Source organism: Pristiophorus japonicus, chromosome 2 (assembly GCF_044704955.1).
Source record: "Pristiophorus japonicus isolate sPriJap1 chromosome 2, sPriJap1.hap1, whole genome shotgun sequence".
Classification (NCBI taxonomy): Eukaryota; Metazoa; Chordata; class Chondrichthyes; family Pristiophoridae; genus Pristiophorus; species Pristiophorus japonicus.
The window spans coordinates 85,768,442-85,786,411 of record NC_091978.1 but is presented as its reverse complement, the minus strand read 5'-3'; the positions used below and the strand labels follow the sequence as shown (position 1 = coordinate 85,786,411).

Below are 17,970 nucleotides of genomic sequence, written 5' to 3'. Positions count from 1 at the left end.
TGTATTGCCCCAGTTAAATAACTGATCAACATTCCCTATCCAGGCTCACACGAGGAATGGACAAATGGATGAGGTAATAGAGGTACGTGCAGAGGAACAGCATCAAACACCAGTAGAAGACAACACAGGAGATGAAAGGGGTAGAGACGACAAATTAAGTTTTACAAATATTTTAGGCTTCTAGGGCTGTTGTTGATGCAAGCCATCAAAATCCCCGATATACATACCCTATGTTCATACAAAAGCACTGCTGCTGTACCACAGTGCCAGATTATACAAGTCCTCAATTTCTCTGGGTTTGAATCTCTCGTATCATGCAACTATTAGGATGGTAGAAGGCGAGCCAGATGAACATTGGTCTTTTTTCCCCCTCGAGCAATTGCTGTGTTCGCACAAGACAGGCACATTGCAGTAGAGATCAGATCCGAGGGGAATAAAATGTAAACCACCATCCCACCCAGCTGCTGTAATGCACCACCTCGCAGCTGATTTGAGTTGCATTGATAATCCTAATAATTGATTAGCTACCCTACCTCCAAAAAAATCATGGCCAGGAAATGGTAGTGGTACAAGGAGACTGCATAAAATCAAGCACACTTTGAAAGTTCCACATTCTAACAACTGTTAAAAGGAGAAAATGTACTGGATGGGTAGGAATATTTTGTTTCACCTCAGATGTATACATTTTGCATAAAGTTACATAAAGAACAAAATTGAAAACAGAATTAACTATGAAATTGTGACGACAGTTTGAATTGGAAGACCTTTGTCGAGGTTCTACGTCGGCTTTTCCTTAAACAAAATTTGAAAAACATTGGAGAAATGTTAATGATCTGGACTTGAGAATTCTCCAGTTATGTAATTTTGGTTCAATTACTCCAGAAATTCAGAAAGACAACAAAATACAACAATGAATATGTCAAGTTTAAATAGTAGACTGTACACATACAACAGCTTTCAAACATTTTAACCCATCACATTATCCAAACAGGTTTTCCCAAACTATTATGTTTAATTCAAAATAAAAATTATATTCAACTGGTCTTTTGATAATGGCTTAAAACATCCACTTTACTGCATGTTGATTTGAAAAACACATTTTAGCTTTGATAGGAAAACAATACATTTTATTAATGTTTAATTGTACCATCCATGATTTACTTCCAATATTCACATTTCATGGACATGAAATCCCATTTTACCAATGGTTTGCATTTGTTTGGTGATAATGCATTACATTTTTGAAGGCGCTTCACAGAGGTATGGGCTGTTGGTAGATGATTTTGGAAAGGTGGCTGAAGGCACAATTTAAAAAAAAAAGGTAGATTTTGAAGAGATGTTTAAAATGCATCGAGGGAAGTAGCAAGGCAAGGAGGTTTACGGTAGAAGTTCCTTAGGTGGACTAGATGTCTGAAAGTTCTACCACCTAATGAGGAATACCTGGAAGTGGGATGCACAGGAGCGCAGACCATCCAGGCCTGCTGGAAGAGGTTGCAAGGGTAGGGTATGGAAAGATCTGTAAATGAGGACAAGGTGCATTAGGAGACAGTAGAGGCCAGCAAGGGCAGGGGCGAGAGCCAACGAAGATCTATTGCAGGGCAGGATATGGGCAACATATTTTGGATAAGCTAGCATTTGTATGAGGAGGAGTTTGGGAGGCTTGAGAGCATTCAAAAAGTCAGGTATTGATCAGATCTAATTACAAAAATGATTTTCCTTTGAAAATGTTTCAATTGTACAAACTTGCAGCATGTAACAGATTAATTGTCACCGTCTCCAGCTGCATTGCAACCAAACCAAAAAATGCAACCAACTCGTCTTTGTTACTATTTTACTTATGGAACTCTACAAAAGTAGCAATTGTTAATGGATGATGCATAGAACATATATATATTTTTTTTATTTGTTATATCTGCATGAATTTCCTCCATCAACTTTTTCCATTAGAAATTCCTATATTCAAATTCATAATTGAAACTACTTATGTAAACTTTGCCAGTTTATATAGGCAGTTTCCCTTATAAATGTGAATAGAGGTTTCTACTAGAAATATATAAAAAAAGAGGAAAGAATGTATGACTTTAAAATGGGGACTGAATTACATTTACACATCTTGTTCCGATTATCCCCCATTCTCTAACCCCATTTCACCTGAAGACTACACTGGATTCTTCAAGAGATCAACTAGTATATTACAAGAACTTTCGGGTTCGGAATTATACTCCACAAGTGGACTGCACCAATAGCAAAAATCAACCAACTTGAGACACACAAATCCTTTCCCACAGTTCACTGTGAAAATTTTCCAAAAACTGTTTTAATTTATTGTACCATTAATTTTGAAATAGTTCAGTCATTTGACGTTAGAGCAATCATAAAGTAGGGTTAAAACGTTAATCAAAAGGCAAACACATTTTTATGGTTTTATTAGTACCTGTTTTTGCAGAATCAAACTTTAAGCAACTTCTTTAAGATTCAGAAATGCTTCTGATGTTTGAAGGTTTGTGAAACATTACAATACAGAACAATGCAACATCTGTTCTAATAGGAAAAGAAAAATAATCTGTCGTTGTTAAGTGAAGATTAATAATAAAGAAACACTCCGGAATTACAGCAGTGAGGAAGACATAATATAACATTTGACAACAGTAAATGAAACAAGTGCAGCGGCAACAAGACAATTTAAAGAAAGTGCTCAAGTAGATGAGAATTTCACCTCACGCTGCAATTCTTTTAAGAGTCTATGAATAGATTTCCTATAAGGGAATCTATGTGAAACAGACCCATACAGGGATGGAGCGTAGATCAATGCTGGGTTTCCTTTTTTTGTTTGTCTGTCTGTTAAGATTGAGAGTTTTACCCTCCCATTGTGTTTTCTAAACATAATGCATAGGTGGTAACACTATACCCAGGCAGTGACAGATGACAGACTAGTCCCAGTCTAATAATTCCTATTGCACTATAGGTTACTTAATTCAAATACAATTTTACAATAGCCTACAGTCCAGTAAATGTAGCCTTTGACAGAGGACAAAAAGCAGCTTGAACCTTGGAAAATTGCTATTATCCAGTTTTTCCACATACCTAACCAAACTCCAGTGCAAGAGTGGAAGATGCACATGTTTATACTTTTATTATTGGAGGGGGGGGGGGGGGGGGAGGAGGAAGGAGAGAAAATTAAAACAAAAATGGAATCAATTGATCTCTTGTGGCCACAGTGAGAAAGATGGGTTAAGGGTACTTCAGCCAGATTATAACAGCCTCCTTTGATCATTGAATGAGTCAAGCAAGTCAAAATATTAAGACTGCTACCACAGCAATCTTGCACTCAATTCACTTTTATCTTAAGACTTCCTTATAAAGCAAGAGATATTTCTTGAACTGTGGATTACTCTTCCCCCCCCACCCTCCACGCACACAAAAAACTCCAAAAAGGAATGAAATACACAGCCATGCTTGTATAAAACAGAGCTGGAAACTGAATCATATGTGGGATGATTTATTTTTTTCCTCTATAATCTCAATCAGGCTGAGATAGAAGGAGGGTTGCCTTCAGCTGGCTTCTGCACGGGTCATTAAGTCTTCCAGAGCTTTCTCCTGGTCATTGTTATGCAAAACAAGAACTTCCTTAATATCGCCCCATTCAAAGCCCATTTCTCTGAACTTCGACACGAGGTGAAGAAACTCCAGAGTCTGAAAGAGAAAATACAAGACCAATAAACAGGGATCTAACAGCTTTCACGTTAGAAAATTATTATAATTAACACATAAATTCATAGATTATAGAAAAATTTGAATCAGTGGGGTTTAGAATGTGCTTCAACACTGGTTGGTTTGAACAGTTTTATATTTATAAAGAGCTTAGTCTCATCTTGAGTAATTTGCTACCTGTGACTCTACAATACATATTCTCTGAATCAGCGTAAAGATGCTACTCTTACACAAAAGTAATACTAATTTGAGTATCTTCATACCACACGCCATTAATGACTTAGGATAGGTGACGTAATCCCCGACCTCTTCTGATTCAATGTTGCTCTGAAATTGACTGGCAGACTAAATTAAACTGATTCTTTAAGGCTGAAAAATCTGCAGAGGTAAGACCAGAGCTTGAAAGATTGATTTAAGCAAATTTTTGCTACTCTCGGTAAATTTATAAATCATTCAATTAATTTTTTACTTCAAACAAAGCATCCCTTTCCCCTCCTTAACCAAATCACTATTACAACAACAACAACTTTCATTTATATAGCACTTGAAACTCGTAAAACGTCTCAAGGCACTTCACAAGAGCATTATCAAACAAAATTTGACACAGCCACGTAAGGCGATATAGGATAGGTGACCAAAAGCTTGCTCTAAAAGGTAGGTTTTAAAGAGTGTCTTTAAGAAGAAGGAGAGGGGTAGAGGTGAAGAGGTTTAGGGATGGAATTCCAAAGCTTAGAGCCTTATCGGGTTGAAGGCACGGCCGCAAGAGACCAGAATTGGCGGAACGCAGAGATCTGGAAGTGTTGGGGGAGGTTATAGAGACAGGGAAGGACAAGACCATGGAGGAATTTGAAAGCAAGGATGTGAATTTTAAAATCAAGGTGTTGCCAGACTGGGAGCCAATGTCGGTGAGCGACCATAGGGATGATGGGTGAACAGGACTTGGTGCGAATTAGATATGGGTAGCAGAGTTTTGGATGAGATCAAGTTTACAGTGGGTGCAAGGTGGGAAGAGAGCATTGGAATAGTTGAGTCAAGGGGTAACAAAAGCATGGATGAGGGTTTCAGCAGATGAGTTGAGGCAGCAGCAGAGACACGCAATGTTACGGAAGTTGAAGTAGGCGACAGTGTTGGCTCAGTGGTAGCATTCTTGCCCGAGTCAGAAGTTTGTGGGCTGAAGCAACACTCCAGAGCCATAATCTAGGGTGACACTTCGGTGCAGCACTTCTAATCATTTCTCACACTAATTGGCTGCCATATTTTTCCTAAATAGTAACTACACTTCAAAAATATCTCATTGGCTATAAAGCAGTTTGGGACGTTCTGAGGTCATGAAAAGCCACTATATAAATGCAGGTTCTTTAATTATTTAATTCTAGGATCATAATTTTCTCCATTACAAATCACTTCCTTTAAGCTTACTCCCCTGCTTCCACCTCACATCCAATATCAACTGCAAGGCACTCATGGATTTCTATGCCTCCAAAAATTGAGGCCATCTATTCTGTGGCCTCCAGTATCTCTGCCCTCAGTAACCACACACAGCTCAAACACTCCCTTGTGTCTACCCCAACTGTATCAAACTCATCTATTCCATGAGATGCACCACTGCTCCAGAGACCACCCCACGCAGTTCCTAACCACCTGGGACAATATTTGTCGACATCAACTGTTCTCTTTCCTCATGCACTGTTTCCTCACTTTTATAAGTATTATAATCACTGCACTCTAAATTCTGTTCCCAACCCTGCCAATCTCTTCAACTAGTGTCCCATCCCCAAGTTCTGGAACATGCCAACACCACCTAACTCAATGGATACTTCTCTCACCATTCCAATCAAATCCCATTAGTCTGCTTTCTGCCCTGCCCAAAGTTTCAAGGCCACCCTGGTCAAAGTCTCCCGATGACACGCATTGTGATCCTAGTCCCCTCTGAGGTATTCTGATACAATCGATCACACCACCTCTTGATAAGCCAGAATTTCTTGCAGCTCAACACTGGCAAGATAGAAATTATCCTATTTGGCCTGCACCCCTTGGATGCTTATTCAAGCTTAATCTTGACGGTACGTATCGTCGGTGTCCTGTTCAATGTTGAGTTGAGCTTCAAACTCCATATGTAATCTACCTCCAGCGTTGTCCACCCCCATTGCTGCTGAAATCCACATCCACATCTTGGTCACCTCTAGACTTGACCTTTCTAACACCCTCCTTGTTGGCCTCCTGAGTTCCATTTTAAGTCACCTCAACTCACCCACAACTCCGCCATTCATACCTTATCCCATACAAGATCCTGCTGACTTAGTAATTCAACATATTGATTCCAAAAACTTTGTCCTAGGCCTTCAAATCCCTCCGTAACCTCACCTATCCCGCTTTTGCACAACAACAATTTATATACCGCCTTTCATCATCATACGCAGTCCCTCGGAGTCCAGGATGACTTGCTTCCACACTAGTTCTCGGGTGACTGACGTGTCCAATGCAGGACCTTACAGTCTCTGACACAGGTGGGGCAAACGGTGATTGAAGGAATAGGTGGGTCGGGTGCCTGGGTTACCATGCGCTCTTTCCGCTGTTGATGCTTGGCTTCAGCTTGCTCTCAGCTAAGTGACTAGAGATGTTCAGCACCTTCCCAGATGCTTTTCCTTCATTTTAGGCGGTCTTGGGTTAGGGATTCCCAGGTGTCAATGGGGATGTTACATTTTTTTCAAGGAAGCTTTGAGGGTGCCTTGAAGTGTTTCCTCTGCCTACCTGGGGCTCAGTTGCCGTGTCAGAGCTCCGAGTAGAGCGCTTGTTTTGGGAGTCTCATGTCAAGCATGGGGACAATGTGGCCCGTCCATCGGAGCAGATAAACATGGTCAGTGCTTCGATGCTGGGGATATTGGCCTGAGGAGGACACTGACATTGGTGCACCTATTCTGCCAATGGATTTGCAGGATCTTGTGAAAGCAGCGTTGGTGGTACTTCTCCAGTGTTTTGAGGTGCCTGCTGTACATAGTCCATGTCTCTGAGCCATATAGGAGGGCAGGTATCACCACTGCTTTGTAGACCATGAGCTTGGTGCTGAGTTGGAGGTTCTGGTCTTCAAACACTCTTCCTCAGGCTGCACTGGCACACTGAAGGCAGTGTTGGACAATGTCTGGTCTTGTTGACAGTAGGCTCCCGAGGTATGGAAAATGGTTCACGTTGTCCAAGGCCTCGTCGTGAATTTTGATAACCGGGGGGCAATGCTGTGTGGCGGGGGCAGGTTGGTAGAGGACCTTTGACTTACGGATATTTAGTGTAAGGCCCATGCTCTCGTACGCCTTGGTAAAGCTGTTGACATGGCTTGGAGTTCCGCATGAGTGTGCACAGACGCAGGCATCGTCTGTGTACTGTAGTTCGATGACGGAGGATGGGACGACCTTGGATCTGGCGTGGAGGTGGCAGAGGTTAAACAGATTCCCGTTTGTCCTGTAATTTAGCTCCGCTCCAGCGGGGAGCATGCTGAGGGCGAGATGGAGCACTGCAGCAAGGAAGATCGAGAAGAGCGTTGGTGAGATGACACAGCCTTGCTTGACCCCGGTCCGAACATGGAATGGGTCTATGGTGGATCCACTGGTCAGGGTCATGGCTTACATGTCATTGTGGAGCAGGTGGAGAATGGTGACAAACTTTTGAAGGCAGCCAAATCTGAGGAGGACGCTCCATAATCCCTCAGGATTGACAGTGTCGAAGGCTTTTGTGAGGTCGAAGGCCATGTACAGGGGTTGGTGCTGTTCCCTGCATTTCTCGAATCTGCCACGTGAAGGTGATCTTGTCCATTATGTCCCTTAGTGGGCGGAATCCGCATTGCGACTCTGGGAGGAGTTCTTCAGCCACAGGAAGGCGGCGATTCAGGAGAATTCCTGCGATGACTTTCCCTGTGGTCGTCAGGGGAGAGATTCCTCTGTCGTTACCGCAGTCGGACTTGTCACCTTTCTTGAAGGTGGCCACGATTACAGCGTATGCGATCTCCTGGCATGATCTCCTCCTTCCAGATAAGAGTGTAAAACATCTCAAGGTGCTTCATAAGAGAGTTAACAAAATTTGACATCGAGCCACATAGGGTTTATTACGGTGGATGACCAAAAGCTTAGTCAAAGAGGTAGGTTTTAAGGAGCATCTTAAAGGAGAAAAGAGAGAGGCGGAGAGGTTTAGGGAGGGAATTCCAGAGCTTGGGGTCTCGGCAGCTGAAGACCAGGTCAATAGTGGAGCGATTAAAAATGGGGGATATGCAAGAGGACAGAATTGCCCCCAGTTCCACGTCCCTACACACCAATTTTGGTCTAATGTGCATTTTCCCCCTCTTGCTGCCTATATTTTTTTAGTCTTACTACATTGGTCCCCATTTCAAGTGCTTCCATGAAACCTACTTTTTGGACTATTTTGGGGCATGCCTGCCTCAGGTCTGTTACCCAATTATGCTTTGCTACATTGAAGCATTATATAAATGCAAGTTGTGGTTAACTTTAAAATACTGCTTTGTTTAAAAAAATACTTCTTTCACACTATTTAAATATCTGTAAATAAGTACAATCTGATTTGTTAAAAGTTTGAGACTTAAAGGAATGATGGAGTGCAATAGTTGGGTACATTAAGTATTAAGTGTTGCACAGAAATTTAAATCACATGGAATGAACATCTGGTTACTCAAATTGTATTTTTCAGTCAGTAGCTCACAGGGCATCAAAGCCAAATGTGCAAGAATTACAAAGGAAAACAGAGATTAGAAACCAGTAACTTGCATGTATGGATACATTGCATTGGTTAAATACTGTTATATTTCTTTACATATGTCAGCCTTCTTTAGAACAGGATCCAATAACTAAAGTGTGGTTTATATTACTGATGGACTCTATGACAAGCAGATTCAGATCAATTGTTCCTGGGAAATGGGCAACACTGACCAGCAGTATTCATTGCCCGTCCCCCCATTGCCTTGTGACCACCGAATCAACCAGGGAGTATGGGATTGGAGTCACGTGTAGGCCAGACTGCAGAGAATGATCAAATTTACTGAATTCAGTTTTACAGCTTGCCATGATGGGATTTGAACTCTGAATTGGTAGTCCATAACCATTAGGCTGCTGTACCCCATTTATAACCAAATAGTTTATATGCACTTCAAGTTAGGTTTCTGTTCATATAATGCAGATAAATTCAACATCAAATATGGAAATTAGAGCACACAAAGTTCATTTGATGCTTGACTCACCTTTGGCTCTGAACAATGATACATTTCCAGGCCCTCCTCCACTAGGGCTGGTTCAAAGCCCTGCTCACAGAGTCGTCCATGAACAAACAAGTAATCGAGCACCTGAAATGTTTAAATATAGGTTGCAGGAACATTAATCAAACTGATTTTCTCTTGAGAACTGCTCCATAATAATACAGTAGAAAGTTTTGTTTCCCTATTACAGATGCTGAATGTGTTAATTCTAAGCATATGAGCAGAAGTTGTGCGTTCAGATCAATGCATGCAAAATAGCCCGATTAACTCTACCAACATCCAAGGGCACACCATCCTGACTTGGAAATATATCGTCGTTCCTTCATCATCGCTGGGTCAAGATCCTGGAACTCCCTCCCTAACAGCACTATGGGAATACCTTCACCACAAGGACTGCAGCGGTTTAAGGAGGCTCACTGTCACCTTCTCAAGGGCAATTAGGGATGGGCAATAAATGCTGGCCTTGCCAGCAACGCCCACATATCGGAACGAATTTAAAAAAATCTTAATTGCAATTTTCATTCTTCATTAGTTACCATATCCTCTACATACCATAGCATTCGTTAAGTGCCTTGTTTCGTACAAATACAAGGATGGATACAAATAGACAGATTCTTCAGAAATGAATGCAAAACTAAAGATGTGGTCTGAGTCTGCCCTGCATTGGATGAACATTTTGAGTACTGAGTCTAACAAGTCCTTTTCAACTTTTGGCTACAGTCCCCATCACTCACATGGTCCACACTTAGCCCAGGCAGCTGCCTATACCAGGCAAATAGCATTAACCATTTTGCATTACCATAGGAGTAAATTACAAAGCGTGCTTACTATTTTGGGTAGTTCAATAAGTACTTGCCTTGTACTTATCGATTTAAAAGGCAGTGCTGATTTCAGCCAAAGTTGGTTCTTCAAGCAGTTTCAATTGGCTGTTTGCATCTCGTTAAAGTGCAATTACCTTACCGATAAGATTCTGGATGCAACTGCTAACAATTAGAAGGTCTGAACAGGGATAGCATCTGTGTACCTCCTTAACCAGACTGAAGAATCCTTACTGAGGCACGCAGAGTCTAAACCAGGAAGTGCAAGTTAAAATATTTAATTCAATGTAAAATCATGTACAGAAAGCAAATAGAGGGCAAGTAGTATGGGATTTTGAGAGAGAGAGAGAGAGAGAGAGAGAGAGAGAGAGAGAGAGAAAGAAAGAGAAAGAAAATGTTTTAAAAAATGGTTCTCATTTTTATACAATCTCCAATAATTAAAATCTGAAGGATGAAATTCCACACTTGCAAAAGTTGATTTTCAGTGCCAGAGAGGTTGTTTGGTAGTAATTAAGATTTATCATGCCGTTAAAAAGTCACTTACGCTTGAATGGACAAGCCCCAACTCTTTCTGGAGTTTTTAAGTTGGTAAGTACTGCAAATTCACACCCTTCATGTGTTTGAATGCCGCATCTCTAGCAAAGCTTGTGGTGGAGCTGGGCAACTCAAGATAATAACTTCCCGATTCCCGCATTTAACTGCGCATGTGCGGTTGCCAGAAGTTCCTGTCCAATTTACTCCATAATAACGTTGAGTGCTAATAGCCTCACCGTTACTCCCACTGCAAAATCTGGGCCATTTTGTCCAGCTCATTTTGTAATTAGTGAGCTCCCTCTTCCAATTCCATTGATCCTCCTAGTTTGGTATAATCTGAAAATTTGACCAATTTGTGTTAGGTTCCCGAGTCCGAAAAGATTATGAAACCTAGTGGCTAGTGGTCCCAACACTAAGCCATCCCACCCACCGTCCCACCCCATCCTTCAGCCTGATGTAACTAACAAGTACCTGAAGTTTTCTACTCTTAAGCAAATTTCTTATTCATAGCTAGAATTTACCTTAAATACACAGCTTTGAGCTTAATCAATCCCCAGAATTAAAATGGCAAGCAATTCTCCACCCAACTCCCACGTTAACCTTTCTGACCTCGACCTCCTGCACGGTTCCGATAAAGCTCAACAGAAACTAGAGGAACAGTAGCTCATCTTTCTATTAGGTGCTTTACAGCCTTCCAGTCTCAACATCAAGTTCAACCATTTCAGATCATAACCACTGCTCCCATTTTTTGGGGAAGCAGGTGCTGGTAATGATTCTGCAGTTCATTAAATCATTCCTGCCTTCCACCCCATCACAGACCTCTTTTATTCTTTCCCTCCTTCCCCCTCTTTCCCTGCACCTGTACTTGCCTAAAACCTGTTACATCTATAATGTTTTCTTTTGAGCTGTATGCAGTTTGGAAGTGTTTGCAGTGAACTCTTCATTCACTGTCACCTCCTTGGAGCAACCTCTCTCACCATTTAGAAATCACTTGTCAACTCAACCTCACCTGCCATCTATTCCAGCAGCATCGGTGCCCTTGAAAAAAATCTCACCTTGATCATCAGAATCCCATCACGATCAGCCCCAACATCACTAAACGCACAAGCATCACAACACCACCACCAACCTTCTCCGCAATCACCTGATGCTGCACAGGACACAGGGCATCAGCACCCGACCACATTGCTGACCGGGAGGCCAGGGATGGCCTCACCATGGCCACATTTACTTCACTTGACACTGTATACCCTGGCTGCCACATGATGCGCTGGGTTGGCACCACCCCACACCAGCATCATAAAGCATCCCTGCAATGCCCAAGTCATTCCTTTCACACGCATCATCATTGTGCAGGATACCCTTATGTCTGACCATTCACTACAACTCACTAAGCCATTTCCAAAAGGTGTCCAAGTACACAAAGTGTTGAAAATAAAGATTTCAATGTTTGACAACACATTAGCAAAAACTCTACATGAACATTGGGTTAGTTGATATGATTGGACAAGGATAAGGGTGAGTCGGAGGGGTGGCTAGTGAGATGGAGAAGTAATAATGTAGATAGAGAAGGATGGATGGAGGTGCAAGGTCAGTTGTTGAGTAAGGATGTGCAGGAGTAGAGTAGGGAATGCAGAGTGATGGGGATGTGATGAGTGGCACAGCAGGATGAGGTTGAGTGTGACTTTGCAGTAATGTTTCGTGATCTACTGAGATCATTGAAAGGTTTGCACCACTGCAGCCATTCCTTCTGACAACATCCCTGTTTGTGCCCTCCTGTGCAGTTTGCAACCTGGCTGCGTTGGTGTCCTGGAGAGGTCTCTTCCACCCATTGGAAGGAATGAGAACCATCCTGTGTGCTGTGACCCCCACCATAAGCATCTGGAGGGAGTCAAGGGAGAGCCTGGATGCAGCCGTGCACCTTTGTGCAATGCTAGTCAATGTTTGCAGCACCTCAATGCTGTAGAACATGGACAGAAGAACTGTCAAAAAAAGTTGGCCATGGTCCCTTTAAGGAAACCGGCTGATAACGCATCAGATGACGTCATCAGACTCACTTCCTGTTAATTGGCTGGGAACCTCGCAGAGCGGGCATAACAAGCCCTAACGGAAGATTGTGTTAGGAGGCCGGGTTGGAGCCGGGGGCGTGTTCCCCACATGCCACCAATGCCGGCCGCATCCGTCTCGCCACTGTTGGCGAAATCGTGACCATGGAGTGGGCTCAACATAAAGCCATTCCAGGTATTAATCACTGTGAACAGTGTTTCCCAACATCAGTCCTGAACGTGCCTTTTTACCAATTTCTACCCATGTCCTCTAATGCTGCAGTAAAGGTTTAACCAAGTCATTCAGAATTAACCTCTTCCATTCTGCTTAGTATCTTGTATTCTTTTAGAAGGTCTGTTTCTCCTTCACCTCCTTGCATGGCTGAACAGCTCAAGTCTTTCCAAACCTTTTCTCATAATTCAGACCTCTGATATGAGGGATCAGCCCCAGTTCTTTGTTGCATCCTTTCTAGGATTTGAGCATTTTCCATGTGGATTAATGGCCAGAACAGAATGCAGTATTCAAGATATAACTTGAGTAGAGCAATACACAGCTTATAGAAACATAGAAAATAGGTGCAGGAGTAGGCCATTCGGCCCGTCTAGCCTGCACCGCCATTCAATGAGTTCATGGCTGAACATTCAACTTCAGTACCCCATTCCTGCTTTCTCGCCATACCCCTTGATCCCCCTAGTAGTAAGGACTACATCGAACTCCTTTTTGAATATATTAGACTTAACCTCTACTGATTTGACAATATAGCTCAAGCATTCAGTATGCTTTGTTAAATGCTGTATTGCTATGACTGGACATTATTTCATGCTTCATCAAACTTATCCAAAATATTTTGAACTGTTGTTGCTGGAGTCTGCACACTTGTACAACTTCCACATCAGCCAGTACAGTTCTTTACTCCATTATCCTGAGCTTTCTTGTAATGGTATAATTATACCCAAGGTGATGTGAATCATAGGTTATTTTTGCATCGACCATCATTTTCTTTGATGTGATTTAAATTACCATTGACTGCTTCAGAGAACTAATTTTGATAAAACTGATGTGAATGTGGCATAGTTGACACTGTAGGAGTTCATTTGTAAGAAGATTAAACAGATTAATTCTGGCAAAGTAAATTGCCATTGGTTCTTCAACATTAAGGTAACTACCATTGGATGCAACTTGGATCCAGCAGAACAATTCACCCACTGCTAACTCTGCATCACTCTGAAGATGCCGATCTCAAAATTGTATCTGCAGTGTAACACACTACCTTTGCTGAATTAAGGGTGGTGTTAAATGATCAACTAGACATGGGGCTCTATTTTTGCCACCATTGATGGCGCCCGCTGATTTTTTTTGGAGTAATCGTGAATTTGCAACTTTCCTCAAAGTTTGTACGCCAATGGCAAATGTCAGGGCCAGATTTTTTGGCAGCAGTCTGATTGAAAACTGGATTCTATGCTCTTTTTGGCTATTTTCCCCAACACCGATTTTTAAATTTTTAGGGCAGCGCAGAGTGACCTTAAGTACCGTTCAGAAAAACCCTACGTTAACTTTAGAAAATCGGGGCTCAGGTCTGTATCGGAGCTGTTTCTTTGCAGTTTTGTCTTGCTCATAAATATAGTTTATAAGGATCATGTTAAAGTACGTTTCTTTTTCATCTCTTAACATTAAAGATTACTTATTTTGGCTCCGGCTCCCGGTCCCGCTCCAATCCCGAGTCGAAAGGACCCCACCCCTGATCCTGCTACAATCCTGGGCCGAATGCCCCCCCCCCCCCCCCGATGTCCTGCTGCAGTCCTGGGTTGAATGGCACCCGCCCCCCGCAAGCCCTGGCTGTGGAACTTCAAGCTTCAACCCTCTGTCTCTCGTTACCCTGGAAACCTTAGCTTTTGGCACAGACTTGAAGCTCCACCCCCAGATTTAACTTCAGGTACCACAACGGCAAAATGAAATTTAACTTTGGCGAAAGTTGCAACTTTTTTTCGGGCACAATCAGGTACACATATCAGCTATTAATCCTCATGGGTGCCAAAAATCAGCGAAGAGGAAAACTGAGCCCTAGGTCAGTTACTGCACACATTCAGGGACAGTGTTGCATGACAAATATACGCTGACTTCTTTGCAATTTTATCAGTTACAAGAGATAAAAAATGGAATTGTTTTAAGAGGTGTTTAGCAGCACTTTATTATGTGACTAGTTACTAGAACTATTTTTCTTTGGAAATTCATATGAACACACTAACCCGTTTCACACAACAGTCTAATTAGTACTTGCGTTGCCTTCACTTGCAATGAATCTCAAAAGGGATATAGCACTCTTAAATCCAGCTGTTTTCTTATTAACCTAATTTTTAATACATGATACAAACAGAATACATAAGACCCATGAGCTATTATTTCTAATCCACTCATGGTGCTGATAAGAACTCACTTGTACCAGCAAGGTCATAAAAAGTAGGTATTCATAATGGATCCTTGCTTTCCACCTTTCAGAAACATGCCTACAATATTTAATTAAGCTAAGTAAATTCCCTTTAACAATGATGTACATCTTTACCTGTTCTAGGTTTTCTCCTCGTTTCTGCATTGCTTTTATTACATTCTCACAGGAGTATCCCATACTAACTATGGTTTCTGCACACTGCCTTTCACTTGGAGTCAATGCTTGAAGTGGATCAAGACACTCTGATCTCTTTGATGTGTCTCCGATGTTTATGGTGAACAATTCTGCAGCAGGATGGTTTTGAGAATTAACCTATTTATAAGACAACAAACAGGAAACATAACCTAAAATACAATTTTAGATCAGTGATGTTCATCTCCAAAATTAAAATTTAAGAGAACATATTCATCATTGAACAGATTGCACAGAATTTTAAAAAAACTTATTTCACGAAACAATCTGAAGAGTTCTTTAATCCAAGTTAAATTCACAAACAGTAAACCTAATAAAATGTTCATATTGCACAGGTGAGGTACAGGGTAAAGCTCCTTAAGCTCTGCTTAAATAACGTGCCGTAAACTCAGCCTGAAAAAAACATTTGATATTTCTATTTCCCATAATGAACAAAACTATAAATTTGGTATCAAATTATCAGCAATTTTGTGCGGTAGACATGCACTGTACTACGGTTCCCAAACTGATTTAATGCAGGATCTTTACAGTTGGCAGAAAGAACAGTGACTACTGCAACAATGCACTATCCTCACTGCAATATGTAATCTTCAACTGTTACATTTTGCATCAATGGGAAGCTACTTACCAGCTTCTGTAAATCATTATTAAAGTAGGAATAGAGGCACAGCAGCTCACTATCGAGATTATTTTTACTTGAAAAATCATGTCTTGGATCAGTTTTGCACCAGGCATTTTTAATGCTACCACCAAAAGCACAACCTTGTCAATGCAACGTCCAGTTGGTTTTGTCATTTGGTAATTGCACTCCAGTGCACACTTATCCGTTTGGTATTGCATTTTTGTAGAGGCAGACCAATACCAAAAAGGCACACGAGAACACACCAGGTGCTCTTCTGCATAACTAAGCTGTTCAAATGGATCTCATCATCAGACGTCTGACTTGCAACCACAGCTTTTGTTCAGTTTAAACAATCATAAAATACTGGAAGGAATTTCCACCCAAAGTCTTGATGATTCATCTATTACTCTTTTAAAAACATCTTTTACCATTAGATCCTGGTACACAGTCAAATAATTTGGGGAACTCCACTATAACAATAAACACCTCAGCCAGGCTGAATGGCAAGTGATCAGAATAATAAAGACTTTACACTATTTCACATGGTGATGCAATGTGGTTAGAAGAGCTTCGGGAGGGAGGGTGAGAGCAAGGGAAAGGAGAAAGGAAAAGAAAAGAACTTGTACTTATATCACCTTTCACCGACCTCAGGATGTTTCAAAGCACTTTACAGCCAATTAATTACTTTTTGAAATGTAGTCACTGTTGTAATGTAGAAAAATGCAGCACCAATCTCTCACAAAAAGCAATTAAATAAATTATCAGATTATCAATTTTTAGTGATGCTGATTGAGGGATAAATATTGGTCAGGACACCGGGATTAACTCCCTTGCTCTTCTTCGAATAATGCCATGAGATCTTTGACATCCACCTAGAGGGCAGAAAGAGGCTTTGGTTTAATGTCTCATCTGAAAGACGGCACCTCCGACAGTGCAACACTCCCTCGGTACTGCACTGGAGTGTCAGATTTGATGTGATCAAATCTCTGGAGCGGGGCTTGAACCCACATCCTTCTGACTTAGAAGCCACAGTGCTACCACCGAAACTTGCTGTAACAAAGAAAAAACATTGTACCTTTTACAAATATAGTGGACTTCTAATGCAACCATAAATTTTTTTTAAGCCGGTTGCAAAATTATTTCCATGTTTATTTGCCTGAATGTCCGTGTTTATTTACCTAACTAAACTGCTAGTAGTAACTACTACTAATTACAAAACATATTTTAAAAGTTTTTTAAAAATGCAACCAACCAATAGCACAAGTTTGATTTTATCAATGTCTGCATGTAGAGCGGTAGGATAAGAACTTAGGAAATAGGAGCAGGAATAGGCCATACAGCTCCTTGAGCCTGCTCCACCATTCAATAAGATAATGGCTAATCTTTGACCTCAACTCCACTTTCCTGCCTAATTCCCATATCCCTCAATTCCCTTAGTGTCCAAAGATCTTTCGCTCTGTCTTAAATATACTCAACGACTGAGCATCCACAGCCCTCTGGGGTAGAGAATTCCAAAGATTCACATCCCTCAGAGTGAAGAAATTTCTCCTCTCAGTCCTAAATGCCTTACTATTATCCTGATCCTGAGACTATAACCCCTAGCTCTAGACTATCCAGCTAGGAGAAACAGCCTCTCAGCATCTGTTAAGCCCTCCAAAAATGTTCAATGTTTCAATGAGATCATCTCTCATTCTTCTAAACTCCAGAGAATACAGGCCCAATCAACTCAATCTCTTCTCATAGGACAACCCTCTCATTCCAGAAATCAATCTAGTGACCATTCATTGTACCCCCTTAGGCAAGGAGACCAAAACTGTACGCAGTACTCCAGTTGTAGTCTCACCAAAGCCCTATATAATTGCAGCAAGACTTTGTTACATTTAGCCTTCATTGCAAGGTGGTTGGAATATAACATACCATTTACTTTCCCAATTGCTTGCTGTACTTGCATGTTAACTTTTGATATGTAGGATACAGGCTTTCAACAATTCACCCAATGGCAACCATTTAACTGCAACAGCAGTTCTGGAGTGGCACTGAGCAGAGGTTGCTTCATAGGTCAATTTAGCACTATTTTGGTCACTAATACATCTAACATTTTTGAGTTGATGCCTAAATAGTTTCATCAATTCCCAATTTTAAAAAAATTATTCAGCTGTTCGACTGTTCAACTGACTAGACACAACATTCATGGTTTTGTTCCTTGTGTTTTATAGTGGTTTACTTGCATAAAAGTCATACAGCATTTGGACCTTCTGTGGTACTCTCCATGTGACAGTGGAGAACTAAAAATGGGTAGATGAGAGAAGAGATAGCAATACCAGGGTACTATGCCCGCATAGCAGCCATT

General features: G+C 41.3%; 1 protein-coding gene across 4 annotated transcripts in view; it reads right to left on the bottom strand.

Moving 5' to 3' along the window:
- Window positions 1-905: 905 nt before the first annotated feature.
- ubap1 (ubiquitin associated protein 1) overlaps window positions 906-17,970 on the bottom strand; it is a 95,432-nt gene continuing 78,367 nt past the window's right edge. For all 4 annotated transcript variants that reach the window (XM_070868205.1, XM_070868223.1, XM_070868214.1 and 1 more), the window contains 3 exons: window positions 14,921-15,118; window positions 8,948-9,049; window positions 906-3,693 (listed from right to left, as the gene is read on the bottom strand). In XM_070868205.1, coding sequence (XP_070724306.1) covers window positions 3,553-3,693; window positions 8,948-9,049; window positions 14,921-15,118 — 441 coding nt within the window. In that variant the 3' untranslated portion in view covers window positions 906-3,552. The remainder of the gene's footprint in view (window positions 3,694-8,947; window positions 9,050-14,920; window positions 15,119-17,970) is intronic.